The sequence below is a fragment of the Nyctereutes procyonoides genome, unplaced genomic scaffold (genome assembly GCF_905146905.1).
Source record: "Nyctereutes procyonoides isolate TBG_1078 unplaced genomic scaffold, NYPRO_anot_genome, whole genome shotgun sequence".
Classification (NCBI taxonomy): Eukaryota; Metazoa; Chordata; class Mammalia; order Carnivora; family Canidae; genus Nyctereutes; species Nyctereutes procyonoides.
In genome coordinates, this window is record NW_026575048.1 from 29,172,733 (window position 1) to 29,188,427 (window position 15,695).

Here is a 15,695-nt window from a genome sequence, read left to right on the forward strand (position 1 = left end):
GCCCTGTATAGCATATAGTGGTGAGAGCAAATAAACTGTGTGTTATGAACACATAGAATATTCAGGGGTAGAAATTAACTTTCTAGCTCTAGGTCCTAAAAGTATATGCAGTGCAATAATTTTGGTGGATTGCCAGAGGGTCATGCTAAATCAGATTTAAAATTATCAAGAATGAAAAATCATTGTGGTAATTAAGCATATACACTTTAAAAATGAAATTAGTACTATGTTTTGAATATAAAGTCCCAACTCTCATGAGGCTCTAGATGTATTATTGGGATATATTAAGATTCATAATCATATGCATAGTTATTTTATTTTTTTTAAGGTCATACTCAAATAGCTAACCATTTAATTTCAACCCCTGAGAGCAGATGAAAAGGAAGGAGATCAGGAGCAGAAAAGAAAAAGAGTAAGTGGTTTTAGGAAAACACTGAAAAAAAAAATCGGGGGATGTAAAAGAGGCAAGATTTATGATTTACAGATACAATGTTTTCCACTTACTCTTCACCCCCTTTTTCCCCTTTCTCTCCTTTTTGTATTGTTCCTTGAGTTTGGTAATTACTCCCTGGTCCACATTCCAGGCTTCAGGCACGAGACACTGGTCTTCCTTTTCTAAATAAGTGAAACAAAAGAAACAGCCTTTTTAAATAAAATATTGAACACCATAAATCAATTCACTGTTATGTCACTAAATGACATAACCATTTTCTTCATTGTATCACTAATTTTAAAAAGTTATTGCTTATTCCTTAGATGTGTAAATCATACAAAATCTAGTATCTAAGAAACGACAATCAATTCAATTTCCCAGGTAATAATAAATTTCTCCTGAAAGAAACATAGGGAAAAAAATCCTAGAAGATCTGTGTGACTTTTAATAAATTAAGCCCAAAAACTCTAGAAGAAAACCCTCATTTTCTGAATTCAATTAGGATTGACTCACAAAAATTTATGCAATGAGAGGTTATTATTAAGAAATTATAGAAGTCTTCAATAACCTTTTCACTTTAAAATTTTTATATTTTTGGCATGTGTTCAACTAATGATCCTTTTTTTTACAGTCCTTATAAATAGCACTGTGTATACTTATTAATCAATCTTCATTCAAAATTTAAAGCAATGTAAGTGATTTGTTAATTTACAAATTCTTAAGTAGGAAACTGAGCTTCTAGTAGATAGTAGATAAATTCAATCAATAATTTTCACTATTATAGAAGAAAATTTAAAGAATGAGTTATATATTTTATACTTAGTACAAAATTATTTATATACTATGTAATGTGTTAGCTCAGAACTCTCACTTGAACTCCAGAATCATATATCCAACTGCCTACTCTACATTTCCATTAGAAAGTCTAACAGATTATCTCAAATTAAACATGTAAAATCAAATTCCTAATCTTCCAAACCCAGTATGTTTCATCATTGTTGCATTTGCTCAGACCGAAAAATCTCCCTTTCATACTTCACATTGAATATTTCAGAAAATACTGTTTTTTCTACCTTCCAAATATATCCAGAATCTGACTACTTAGCACATGTACTACTTCTCTAGTTATTCTGTCTCTTGCTAGAATTACTACAATAATTGTCCCCTCTCTCTCCACACCAATACTATTGTCAACATGGTGCTCTAGGTAATCTATTCTCAAAAAAGTCAGAATGATGCTTTAAAATAAAAGTGAGATCAGTCACCCTTCTGCTCAAATTCCTCCAGTGGTTCCCCATCTCACCTGTGTTCTAAAGCCCTACATGATTTAGTCATTTCTTACCATATTTCCTTTAGAATCACTCTGCTCCAGCCATTCTGATGATCCTTGAATTCCTCAAGCATATCAAAGCTGCTGCTATCTTGGGGCCATTTGCTGTGGCTTTCTTTTGCCTGAATATTCCTTCCATAGAAATCATACTGCTAACCCACCAATCAACTTTGAATGTTTTTTTCAAATGTTACCCTCTAAATTGGACCTACCCCATTACAATTTTAAATTGTAATCTGTCTCCTCCACTTCACCCTGACCCCAGCACTCTCTATCCCCCTTACTCTGTTCTACTTTTTCTATTTTCCAAAGCATCTAACACCTTCTGACATGCTATATCACTTATGTTTATATTCTCTTAGTAGACTATATGGACCACAGGGGTAGGGATCTTCACCAAATGACTTGGCACACAGAAAGCACTTGAGCAAAATTTGTTAAATGACTGGAATAAACCAAAATGAATCAGAACAAACAGGAATCTATTTTTAACAAGTTAAATTTCAATCTGCAGTTTAAAAACCTTAACTGGGCCTCTGAATAGATTAAATACAATAAATTTTAAAACAACATTTTTAGGGCTCTAACTATATAATCTATCAATAATAAAAAGTCTCTAATTTCCCAGAAAGATCTAACAATTAAAATTGTTAATATTTCATCAATCACGTAATAAATTAAACTGGGTAGCTTTTGAATCCTACAATGTCTTCAGTTTTTTAAATTAAAAGGTAAGCCTTATTGTAATCTTCACTAGACTCACAGCAATAGTAATGGAAGACCATGGAAGATGTGTGGTAAAATCTATTTACTTTTCAGAAACCAACAACATTCTTTACCTAGGTATGTTCACTCCTTTTTTTAAGAGGGTGGGGAGAAATCAATAAAGCACTTTATACAGTTTAAATGTCCATTTAACTAAACAGGATTTGTAATCTAGTTCTATTAATTGCTTAAAAGTGAATATTTCTGAATATGAATAATGAAATCCTAAAAACATGTAAGGCTAAACTCCTGGTAAAGAAACCTCTAGTCAACTGAAAGATTCTATTCACTCATACTCAGAAATACCCAGTAAACTACTAAAAAGTGAAACAGCTCAAAGGTGGGACTAATCACTCATGTTTTCACCAGTAACTTCACAGAAGGTTAGCTTAAAACATACACATCATGTATCATAAAATACCCTGGGCTGTGACTCACACTATAAAGCAAAGGAAGTGACACAAGAAACAATGCAGCTGTCTTTGGAGAGAAATGAATCGAAATACCCTAGCAATGAAAAAAAGCCAACTATCATTTATACAGATGTATGATTCCTCAGAGAAAGACTTCTGTGTACCACAGTGGATCTAGCTATGCTGGTAGAACTGGTGCCTAAAATACCTGAATAACTTGATATATAAGCTCAGTAGTAACCATACAGAAAAGAGACTTCAATTTCCCCCTGGTTCCCAAACTTTGTTCTGTTGCAAAAAAAAAAAAAAAAAAAAAAAAAAAAGAACTAGTCGCTATAAAGCCATTATATACTTCAATGACTAATTATCCCATATAATAATTACCTTCAAATTTGCCACAAAAAAAGGGAAAAGTGGCATCATAAGAATTCCTGACAACAAAACCCCAAGGAAAGCCCCCAATTTAAAACTAGACTAGTTGGGCAGCCCTAGTGGCTCAGCGGTTTAGTGCTGCCTTCAGCCCAAGGCCTGATCCTGGAGACCCGGGATCAAGTCCCACGTCGGGCTCACTCCGTGGAGCCTGCTTCTCCCTCTGCCTGTGTCTCTGCCTCTCTCTCTCTCTCTCTCTCTCTCTCAGGAATAAATAAAAAAAATAAAGTATTAAAAAAAAAACTAGAATAGTTACTGATTCTCTAACCTTACCTGTCTTTAAAGTACATAAAACCACAACTAAGGGAGTCCTGGAATTCTTCAACCTCAAAAGAAAATTTTCCTCTCATTCTTAATATCTCTCTCTCTTCCTCACTCACACTACATATACACACACCTGATGGAACTGATCACTTTGGAAGAACTCATCACAATGATAACATTTCCAAACCTCTAGAATAATCTATGCTGTATACGTTTTCCCCAAAATAATTGTTTTACCTCCTAATGTTTAAAATTTTAAATTTGTTTACAATAATTTGCAACAAGGAATTCTATGCCTTGCACAAACTGATGAAATCTTCCTAGAATGAGTTAACTACAGATTTTTAAATTTATACTTCTTTTGCACAGAAGATGCCAGAGATAAGTCTCTAAAATTCTTTATTACATTCTCATACTCAATTTCCACAATCTAGACTTGCAAGTTCTACTATCTAGGCAGGAAACAGAACATTCTGTATATGGGTTCAAATGCTTTTCATGGTTTATTGCTTATATTAAAAAAATATACATATAAGATAACTAGTTGTATAACTTTCTTTAAATACACACACACACACACACACACACACACAGATATACCCTGGATAAAAGGTGCCAGCAGTAAAAGGTTCACAGGATATTCAAAATTTCAACATTATAAGAAATTTGCAGTGTTCTTCAAGATGTTGCCCTTCTGGTAAAATACTAGCTTCTTTTATTTACTTAATATCTCTGGCTGGATCCAGTATGCTTCCTTACCCCATTCTGTTCCATCGCCTGCACTTCTAGACTCACTGTCTCCTTCCTCGGATGTAACCAAGAAGTCAAATTCCTTTAGAGCTTCTTTTGTATCTCGATCTTCACTGCTATCAGGCAATGCTTTTTTCCTAACGATCTAATGAAAAAACATGCTAAATTAAAATTTTAGGATATTTATGAAATTAACTTAAATAAAGGAAAACAGTATCCCTTTATCACTGAATGAGAAAACCCAATTATTGGCTTCTTGAGAAAATATATCTTTGTTATGTTAGTTATAATACTTAATTCAATGTAAAACAGATAATCATTTTAAAAAGATATACATTATACATTTTAAAGTAGTAATTTCAACTTTGTTCAATGATGCTTGTTTTAAATAAGCTAATGAAATCATATATTGAAAATACTGAAATATAAGACAGGTATTTATAGATAAACAAAAAATGTCCCTGACATACTACTGTACTGAGAACCAACCATATCTTAACATTTCTTGGATGCAGTCTGTCATTGTACAGACATTCTCATCTAACCAAAAAGAGAAACATTTCATAAAATACAAAAGTTTTACAGAATATAACCACGAGAAATGTTAACTCTACTACATTATCCCTTACAAAATCTAAAATCACGAAAGCTACACACTCAGAAATGCATGCCTCAAGTGTTAGAAAGTACGGTGCTAGAGAAGGGGGAAAAAAAACAAAAAGACAATCTCCCTGGTATTTCTACTATTGTAACCTTGCATCAATTTTCTCCAATAACTCTCTATATATTCAAATTTTTCTAAAATACTGATCTTCCCAAGTGGGACTTGACTTATAGATTTAATAGTATATCTGACTGCTATGTACTATTAAATAGTTTTATGTTTATGTACTTATGTACTGCTATGTTTTATGTACTTAGGAACATTTCTGGATTCACAAATCCAGTTGGAGGATTGAAATTTAGGCTGAATGCATGCAGAGATAATTTTTGAGATCTATATGCCAATACTCTTTATGAATTATCTTCTTTTTAATCACCTCCAACACCAGGAGTCCAAAGAAATTAGGATGAATGGTTTGTAGCTTCTTTTGATAAAATGGACTCACTATCTCAGCTTCTCAAGGCCTTAGGTTCTTCACTTAATGTAAAATGGAAATATCATGATCTGATCAAACTTCATTGCTGGGTTACTGAAAGTGTTTTAAATTCATAAGGGTTCAAGAGTGATCAGTAGAACAGAATATAGAGTCTAGAAACATTATAAGAGATAACAAATACCTGACTTGTGAGACCCTGTTCTCATGCTTATTCCTAATCAATCACAGCACTTTTCATCTAAGATGAGATATAGACTCAGAAATCCTTCTCAGTGAACCAATATGAAGGATCCTTAAAAAGTTAAAAATAGAACCAACCTACAACCCAGCAACTACACTACAAGGTATTTATCCAAAGGATACAAAAATGCTGATTTGAAGGAGCACATGCACCCCAATGTTTATAGCAGCACTATGAACAATAGCCAAAATATGGAAGAGCCCAAGTATGTCCATCGACAGATGAATGGATAAAGAAGATGTGAGATATATAATGGAATATTACTCTGCCATCAAAAAAAATGAAATTTTGCCATCTGCAACACCATGGATGGACTACAGTATATTATGCTAAGGGAACTAAGTTGGAGAAAAACAAATATCACATGATTTCACTACTTTGTGGAATTTAAGAAACAAAACAGATAGAACATAGGGGAAGGGAAGGAAAAAGAAGATAAAAACAAAGAGGGAGGCAAACCATAAAAGACTCTTAACTACAGAAAACAAACTGAGGGTTGCAGGAGGCAGCGGGGAGGTGGGGAGCAGTATGTGCTAAATGGATGATGGGCATTAAGGAGGGCACCTGCTGGAGATGAGCACTGTGTTACATATAACACATAGTGATAAATCACTAAATTCTATTCCTGAAACCAATACTACACTATATGTTAACTAACTTGAATAAAAAAAAAAAAGTCCTTCTCAGTGAAAAAAGTCCTTCTCAGTGTAGAACTCCAGGAAGCCACTATCAGGAGAAGAAAGCTGGTGTAGTAGATGAAAGCTGCCCTCAATGTCCTATTACATATAAAAACTGAACAGGGGAAATCTAGCAATGCTGCGAAAATAACTGATTTAACTATTCAGAATATTTCCCTAAAATCAAGACATACTTTTATGTATTCCATATTCCATATTCCAATCCCCATCTAGCAAATCTAAAACAAAAAAGCAAGACCAGCTTGACATACTGTGTACAGAAAACCTCATGCTGAAGGTGTATTCTTTTGTAAACCATATGCTAAGATTTTTTCTAATTTTCCCTGGGCAGCCATACTAAGGTAGAAAAGTATCTCTGAAGAGTTATACTAACAGAAGACGATGACCTTCATTGTTCCACAAACTAACATACTGCCTAATCTGTTTTCTTTTACCCTAAAGGCTTGACCCCTCCTTTTTCCTGACCCTGACAGGACACCAGATATGAATTAGAGGGGCCATCACCAACATCTTGTAAATAGAGAATTCTTGTTCTCAATGACTGATGAAAAGAGCAGGGAAAATACAGACGTACTGAATGTCTGAATGTAATTTTCACATTCTAATTACTAAATATGGTATGAAGTCACAAAACTAACTCCTTGGGAAAAAAAATGTTTCTAGGTCTCCTCTCCTCCATATAATCTTATGAATGAAGATACAGCAAATTGCAGGCCACTGTCTATCAAGTCTTCCACTTAAATAAACAAAAACTCCTGTGTTTTTAATGGTTAGGTATAGAAGAAAAGTGTGACTACCAACAGAGAGTAGAATTAGTAAATGGGAAGGGGTGGGGTTTGTTGTAATAAACACCTATCACTTTTCCTTACATTTAAGGTTCCACTCCACTCCTACCTCCAATGAGTTTAGAAATCAACTTAAGAATTATGGTAAACACAAAATACTTATAGGTTGTATAGGGTGACATGAAGATTAAAAAAAAGGATAGATGGCCACTTTGAAACCATTAGAAGAAACATAATACAAATGGGGATGGGACTGTGACTAACAATAGTTAGTGATTCTTAATCCCAATCCTCTTAAAGTATCTGAATATAGAGACTAAATCTTGCTAATGAAATTATCCTTCAAACACTTTAAAGTTGATCACTTTTTATACACATGTATAATGTTAAGATCATTATTACACCTAACTAATGATATGGTGAGAATGCAAAACAATGATGGTAAAGAAAAATAAGGTGAAAAAGTTGATTACAAGGAAGGGAGGGATAAAGAGGAGGAAAATGATCCAGAACCCAATGAACAATCAAACTCCAATAGAGAGCAAAGGGCAAGAAAAGAGAGCATATGTGGCTACACAAAAATGACAGTTACAATACTCTGTGTTTCTGCATTTTCTTAGTTGAATCTACTCAACTGTTTTGATTAACAAAATAAAATAATGGTTTAAAAACCTGTTTGTTTTAATAAATATTTTAATATGATGATTTTCAGCCATTCTCTCTCTCTACAGCATTCCAATAAATCTTATAAGTCATGCTTAATCATTGCAACATTGAGTTAAACTGCTGGAAAGTCCTTTTGGTATGTAGCTATTAATCTATACCTATGAAAATTAATGTAATATAGCCTAAGAATTAGCAAAGTTATTACAAAGAAACCAATTATTCATTTAGAGATATTTTTCCCTGAAAAACTAAAAGGATTTTTTAATCCAGTGCTTAAATGGAGTTAAGCATGTTTATATTAGCTATGCCTTCACTGCTTAATCACAGAATTGCTACAATCTAGCTGCAAGACAAGACTTTGTAAATTCAATTACTTAAAAAGAAACCAGTTTATGGCTAGGAATTTCTAGTAAGACCATACTTAAAGTATCATAATCAGTTATAATTTATCAATGAGCTAAAATAAAGTATTTTGATGGGAAAATACCATCTCAATGCAGTTGGCCCAGAGAAATCACAAAACAGTACAAAACTTCCAAATGAACAGGACAGAGAAAAGGTATCATGCAAGTTTAGGCATTTTCTTTTACTACAGTAAATTAAAACACATGCTATTACTACCTGTTTGGATAAGAAAAAATGGGGGTGACTACTTGAAGTTCTAATAATATCCATGGCAAGGCTATATCAGCAGAATACTACTGAAGAGTGGTTCAAGGAAACAATAATCTGGAAGTAATAATTTGAGAGTCACTGATGGAGGCAGAGGGCATAAAGAACAGAGAAGCTATACCCAGAAAGCATTTATATCATTTTTCATATATAGCATCTCATTTATTCCTCACAAAATCTTCTGAGGATATAAGATAGGTTTTTATAGTCCCCATTTTACAAACTAAAACACTAAGCCTGAAGGGTAAGATGCACAGATAATTAGTGAAGAACTGAGACTTAAACCCAAGGCTTTCAACTCTAGGTCAAGTCGGCTTCACTATCTTGCTTTCTCCCTTATACTCTTCTTAATTAAATAAAATGAAAGAAGAAACGTAAATATTTTCCTAGACAAAGCAAGGAAATCATCCATTACTTAAAAAAGAGAGAGAGGAGGAAGAAGGAAAAAGAGAGAAAAGAGGAGAAGGAGGAAAAAGTAGGGAGAAAAAAAGAGAAGAAACGAAAAAAAAAAAGAGTTGAAGGTGACAGAATGGAGAAGGGAAGAAAAGGGAGAAGCAGCAAGAGACACTACTTATTCCAAGAAACTATCATGGGAAAGTCAATGAATTTATAAAGATCTAAACAAAACTACTGAATAATTCTAAGCAAGTTTGAAGGTATCTAATGAAACAGTTCTAAAATTTTGTTAACATTTGTCTACCAAAGCAACCAACCCAGACAAGAGAGACAAAACCACACTGCTTAGAGGTGATGCCTCACTATCAGGTACTATAATGGGTCTGTCAGTTCTATTGTCTTAAAGCACCAGTAACACTGCACTGTTATAGCACACACATTTTTACCATATTCACCAGCTCTATCAAACTACTAAAATGTTTAATGAGTTAACAAGTCAAAGAGTGAGGACCTTTCAGGAATTCTAAAAATTTTTTAAGTAATCTCTTTACTCTGTGGAGCTTGAACTCACAACCTGGAGATCAAGAGTCACATGTTCTATCAACTAAGTCAACCAGGTGTCCCAGAGAGTGAAGACCTTTAAGAGAAAGCTACCATCCTAAAAATATTCTTGAATTTGAACTCAATACTAAAACCTCTTAGATTAAATTTCCCCAAATTCATGAAAAAAGTTAAGGATTTTGGTTGAAGCACATGGATTTTTACTTTAAAAATTTTTTTTTCATGTTGGCAAATGGAACTCCAATAAAAAATTTTTTTAAAATTTTTTTTCATTTCGATTATTTTTTAAAGTAAGCCTAATGATTCCTAAAAATATTAATATCTGAGTATCCAACTCACCGTTGAAGTATCAATGATACTTTTCTCTCTTCCATCAATGTCATCATCTTCATCTTCATCACTGAAATCTGCAGCTGCACTTTCAAGGAATTTGAAATTATCCAGCACAGAGGCAGAATCTGTTAACTCGGATTTTCTGGTTTAAAACATGTACACCTTGCTCAGTTAATCTTTAAAACTCAACATTAAGAATTAATCCTTGATATGTTGCACTAACTTCTGCTTATATTGTAACTATATCCCTCAAATAACATTATGAACTACACTGATTCTTATCCATTATATTTCCATGGATTTTAATTTGAAAAGCACTATAGGAAGCAGTTACTCTTTTGAAAGTACTTTGTAATCATATCTATTTAGATTGATGTTACTATAAAGGACTCCCTCTCCTGATTCAGTATTCTTTTGATCCTTAAGTCAACCTTAATGCATTTCTTTTTAAAAATATTTTTATTACCTCTACTTCTATTTTTCTCTATTTTTTCCTCTCTGTAATTATTCCTCTGATATGTAAATTTCTATAAGAAAATAACTAGTGGATAGGTCCGTTTACTCTGACACAATCTTATATCTCTACTGAACAGCTAAGGAGTTGAAAAAATATGCACATAAAATAATGTACAAAATATATTACTAAAAATAACTTAATCAAAATAATATATTACAAAACTTGATCCTGTTAATGACTATACCATTAACCTTTTTGAAATAATTGACTTTTCAAATATGTAAGATGTTAATTTAGCTCCCTCAAAATAAATCTAGTACACAATTTCCTAAAGGCCAGAATAGGATGATTTCTTTCCAGTTCACTTGGAAATGTTTTAGATAGGAAGGCATCTTCTTAAAAAAAAATTTAGCCACGACTATGGAAAAATTTTCAACACAGATAAATCTTAAATTTCAAATCTGCTAGGAGCTATGTTTTTGTTTTTTTCCACCCTATTCTGTATCCTTACACAAATCAGACTCAAAATAATCAGACTTAGAATAATACCCTTGCCAGTTTCAAAAGTCAGGTCAAGGGCAAAACACTGACAACTAGAGTGGTCTTTTCTGAACATCTTTATAATGATTTACAACAACCCTTTAGGTAAAAGTGTAACCAAGAATAAGGCCTACATTGTTGATGCCTACACAAAGAAACAATAATCTGACATTTGTGTAAATAAGTTAATGTAGTCTTAAATATTAATGAATATAGAAGGCTCTAATGATCTTTGTTTATAGAAGTTTGTTTATAAAAGTCCTATTTGTGAACCTTAACCTATTTGTGAACCTTTACAAAATTATGAAACTCATAATTTTAGTTAATGTTCCAAATAACAGAAACTATGTTCTCACTAGAAAATGTACAGAGTTCAACTAAAACCATTCTTATAGTCCAAACATGCATTAAAATGAAGCAAAATAATATTTAGACTTTCAGAGTTTTTGGCTTTTTTATTTCTTTAAGAATAATTCCAATTTCTTATCAATAAAGAATCTCCTTATTTAACTGTTCATGTTCATTTTAAGCAGAATTCCATATAACTGTATGACACATGATCCAAAAAAGCAAAATAAAATATTTCAAACAGCTGCTGAATTTTTCACACTTATTCTATCAATTAAAAATCTACACTTAAGATATTTTCAAAGGAAAGATAAGTCACAATATTAGTAAAAACATAAATGTGGCTAAAAAAGTTTTACTTCTAAAAAACTTGAGAAATTTATATGATTTCTAGGTCACCAGGATTGAATTTCATTCTTACAGATTTAAACTGAATCTCCAAAAGATGGCTTTTTGTGAAATTCTAATAGTAAGTGACTGAGCTTCAAGATATTAAGATGTTTAAACCCATAAATTTCAAGCAAATAAAAATATCTTTAAAATATTCTTAAAATAATAAGTAACTCTAACTCCTATGGGTTATCTTCTATCAAATGAAATTTCAATTTTTTTATTAAACTTCATAATGAATTATTTCTGTAGCAGTATCTAAAACTGCAAGTATCACAAATGTCACCCAAAAACCAAAAATATTTAATAAAAACTAAAATTTTAGCTAAAAAGCTTTCTAGACAAAATACTTACCCAATCATTGCTGTCTCTTTAACTTCAGCCTCTGTGCCATTTATAACTGAATCCTGATTTTTGTCATCTTCCCTGTCAGTGACATCACTTGAAAAGCCCAACAAAGCTCGCACTCGTTTAGATTTCACATCTAGAATAGTATCTGTGTAACCCACCTCCTGTAGATACCTGCATGTGAAGAAGATCCTTACAATTCAGACATATTGGAATCAGTATTCTCTAACTTAATATGCAAATAAAAGTATTTCTTTAAATTCATTGCCCGCATAAGATTTAACAGTACAGTACTATGCTAGTAAGACTTGCTAATAAATAATCTTCCAGCTGCAGATGGAGCTGTCTCTTGCAGTACCAGCCTCTATGGTCACTGAAAAAAATCAAAGAACTATACAATACACCATTCATTACATTTATCATAAGAAGAAGCTGTTCCTTAATATACCTAATAGCACATTCTTTCTTCTAGGCAGGAATGGAGCAAACTCGCTCTCAAATTCTTAATGAAATACTATTTTACAATAGCAATTACTATATCAGTTTTTTCTTTACATTTCTGATATAGTGTTATCAAATCAATGTTTGAGATCTAGAGAGGATATTTCTAGCATATTTGGTTTCCTCCATGACATACAAGAAAAGTATATTCCAAAGAGTCATTTCTACAGAAAGGAAGCTTTTATCCTAAGACAACTCTAAAATAAAAATAGCCCACAATTCAACTGTGGATGTGGGATGCCTGTGTGCACGTGGGTGTGTTACAGAGAGGCAGAACCATAGAAAAAAAAAAGGAATAGGTTTGTACTGAAAGCTAGAGCTGGTCTAACGCCCGTTTCTGCCATTCTTCCCGTGTAACATTAATTCTCCTGAATCTCAGTTTTCTTCACCCTAAAAGCAACATACCCAGGACAGTATAGAGGATGGCATACAGAAGATACTCGATACCTATTAAGAACAAAGATGACCAAAAAAGACCAAAAGTAGTAGTGGCAGGAATATGAAAAGGGCAAACATCATTAATGATGTCATTAACAAACATGATAGACAATTATTAGGCGTGAACCTCTAAGTAAGCATCAAGTCTATGAAATTGAAGAGAAAACAAAGGTGGACAAGATAACCAGTCTGAGGTCAGTTTATTTCAAGATCTGATATTAACAGATTACAGCTCAAAGAGTTATTTCACAAGGATGTGTGACCAAAATGGAGTAAGTGTATCTTATCAAATCAAGATTCTCATTTTTCAATACTATCCAATATTTATAGAAAGGTTTTGATTAAAATTTGGATAATAAATGTTTAACTTTCCTGAAGTTAATCAGTTCTTCTTACAAACCAACAGAAAGGTGTTAAGTTTTTCTGTTCTTAACAAACATCTGATTTATACCTTTCTTTGGCAACAGAACCACATTACAGATAACTGTTTCAAAAACTGCTCTTTCCATAGGTAAGTCGGCTTTACCAAGTAGTTACCTACTTATTCAGTGATAAAATACCACCTTTAAAGGGGCAGATTATGAGTCTTTTAAAATTTTTGAAAATTATATCTCAGATTGCTTGCTACGATAATCACTTCTCATAAAAAAAGAAAATCAGCAACTTTAAAATCACTTATTTATGAAAGAAAAACATATACATCATATTTAAGACCAAAGTGAGGGCACTATGAAAACCACTTATTAAATGTTAGTGAATTCTCATTTTTTTCTAACTTTGAATAGATAACAAATACATAAAAGGAGACATTTTAATATTCTCTTCCCATTAGTCAAAAGGAATGGCTGGCACAAATTCACTCTGAAAACCATTGGTGTAGACTACTCAAAGGAAACTCAAAAATCCAAAACAGGTAAGTAAATTTTATTTTAGTGAAGCACAAATCAGAATACCAATTTCAAACATGATATGCAAGAATCAGGCAGTGAGCCCGTTAAGTGGGTTGTAGGCTACCACCTGACATGTGAATCTCCTTCCAGCTTTGTATTCCTCTTTATAGTCTCAAATACATATTTTATTTTTTTTCCTAGTTTTTTTTTAAAGATTTTATTTATTTATTCATGACAGACAGAGAGAGAGAGAGAGGCAGAGACACAGGCAGAGGGAGAGAAGCAGGCTCCATGCAGGGAGCCTGACGTGGGACTCGATCCCGGGTCTCCAAGATCACACCCCGGGTGGAAGGCAGCGTTAAACCGCTGGGCCACCAGGCTGCCCATCAAATACATATTTTATAGGAGGTATATATGTTAGTGCAAAATTTGCAAATTTGGGAAATTAAAAAAGTTCTTCAATCTATTTAAAATAGGAAGTTTAAAAACAACACAAAATTACATCTGAATATTATATCTGCAAAAAGTAACTTTAAGAGTATAGAATTCTTTCAAATGTAAATATGCATATATATTAAAATCTAGAAGCTTAAAATTATACTCTGATAAAGTTCACATTATAAAAAGAGAATTTATCCTTGGCAAATCTTATTAGTATTTAATGAAAAATAAATTCTACCACTAGGGACAAAAATGTTTACTATGAAAAAGGAACAGTAATTCAATTAAGTGTTTTCATAGCAACAGTCTAATAATAAGAGATAAAGTTATTCTGAGTTGAAAATGAAAATTATATATATAGTTATAGATAATAATATTATATATATATATGAAAGTATACTTCTCTTTGACCATGGGATACTTACTGTCTGAGTAGTTGTCGGCCCTGTTTCCACATTAACTGGCTATTTTGTTGTGGCTGTACCTCTGTTTCATTACCTTCATCTGGAAAACATTAAATCATAATAAAAGTGCCTTGTTTTATACATTAGAGGGCATCTCAATTCATAAAATTATGTCCAATAAAAAATTTTTAAGATTAAGAATATGCAAACATTCAACAAACTGTAAGGTATGTTTTAGGACAATGTATATTCTGGTTTTTTTTTTTTAAATCTAATGTCCATAACAAAAGTTATATAAATTCATTATTGCTACGAGATTCGCCTGAGAGTAGCAGAATTAAAATAAAGACAGATTCCCAATCTCTAGTAGCCTGAGAATTTCCTTCCAGGACAAAGACCTATTCAAATCAAGTCACACAATAATGGTCTAATGAAAGTATTATGGAGCACCACATCAGAGCTAGAACAAAGCACTCAGTAATGATGATAGAAAAACCAGTTTGGTAAAGAGTAGATAGGGAAGAAATAATTTCAATCCAAATCTATTTCCTTCACTAGTTATTAAATGAAAACTTCAAATATTCTTTTGAAGGCATTCTTTCTTTGAATGAAAACCACCTAAGCCTTGTAAAGCTTAATTCATCATTTGGTAGAAGCTGAATCCTTTCAGGAAGATAGTATAATAAAAAGAGCCTTCTCTGTGACAAATCTGGACTACAGAATTTCCCAACTATACTCTGACTCAACTTTAAAAATACAAAAAAGTTCACACTTTCTATCAGTCCTTGATCAAACTGCAAGAAGCTGTGATCTTTTACAGAAGGTTTTATTCAACTGGAGATGTAAGAAAGACTGGGAAAATTTGTTTTATATTTGATGTAAAGCATTTACTGTGTTCCAGATGCTGTGTTAAAAACACATACATTATCTCTTAATCTTTACAACCTCAAAAGATAGGTGTTATTACTAACCCTATTTTAAAGATGAAAATGATGAGTTTTACAAGTTAATTGTACGATTTCCAAGTTAGAAACATAGTTTTAAGTACTGAAATCACATTTGACTCCAAAACTCACATATTTCCCTCTACATGCTATTCCCA

At 32.5% G+C, this 15,695-nt stretch overlaps 1 protein-coding gene across 4 annotated transcripts in view; it reads right to left on the bottom strand.

The window, feature by feature from the left end:
* STRN (striatin) overlaps positions 1-15,695 on the bottom strand; it is a 94,809-nt gene that overhangs the window by 32,238 nt on the left and 46,876 nt on the right. For all 4 annotated transcript variants that reach the window (XM_055327091.1, XM_055327092.1, XM_055327093.1 and 1 more), the window contains exons 4-8: positions 14,615-14,693; positions 11,926-12,093; positions 9,843-9,978; positions 4,394-4,529; positions 505-615 (exon numbers count right to left, since the gene is read on the bottom strand). In XM_055327091.1, the coding sequence (XP_055183066.1) occupies positions 505-615; positions 4,394-4,529; positions 9,843-9,978; positions 11,926-12,093; positions 14,615-14,693 (630 nt within the window). The remainder of the gene's footprint in view (positions 1-504; positions 616-4,393; positions 4,530-9,842; positions 9,979-11,925; positions 12,094-14,614; positions 14,694-15,695) is intronic.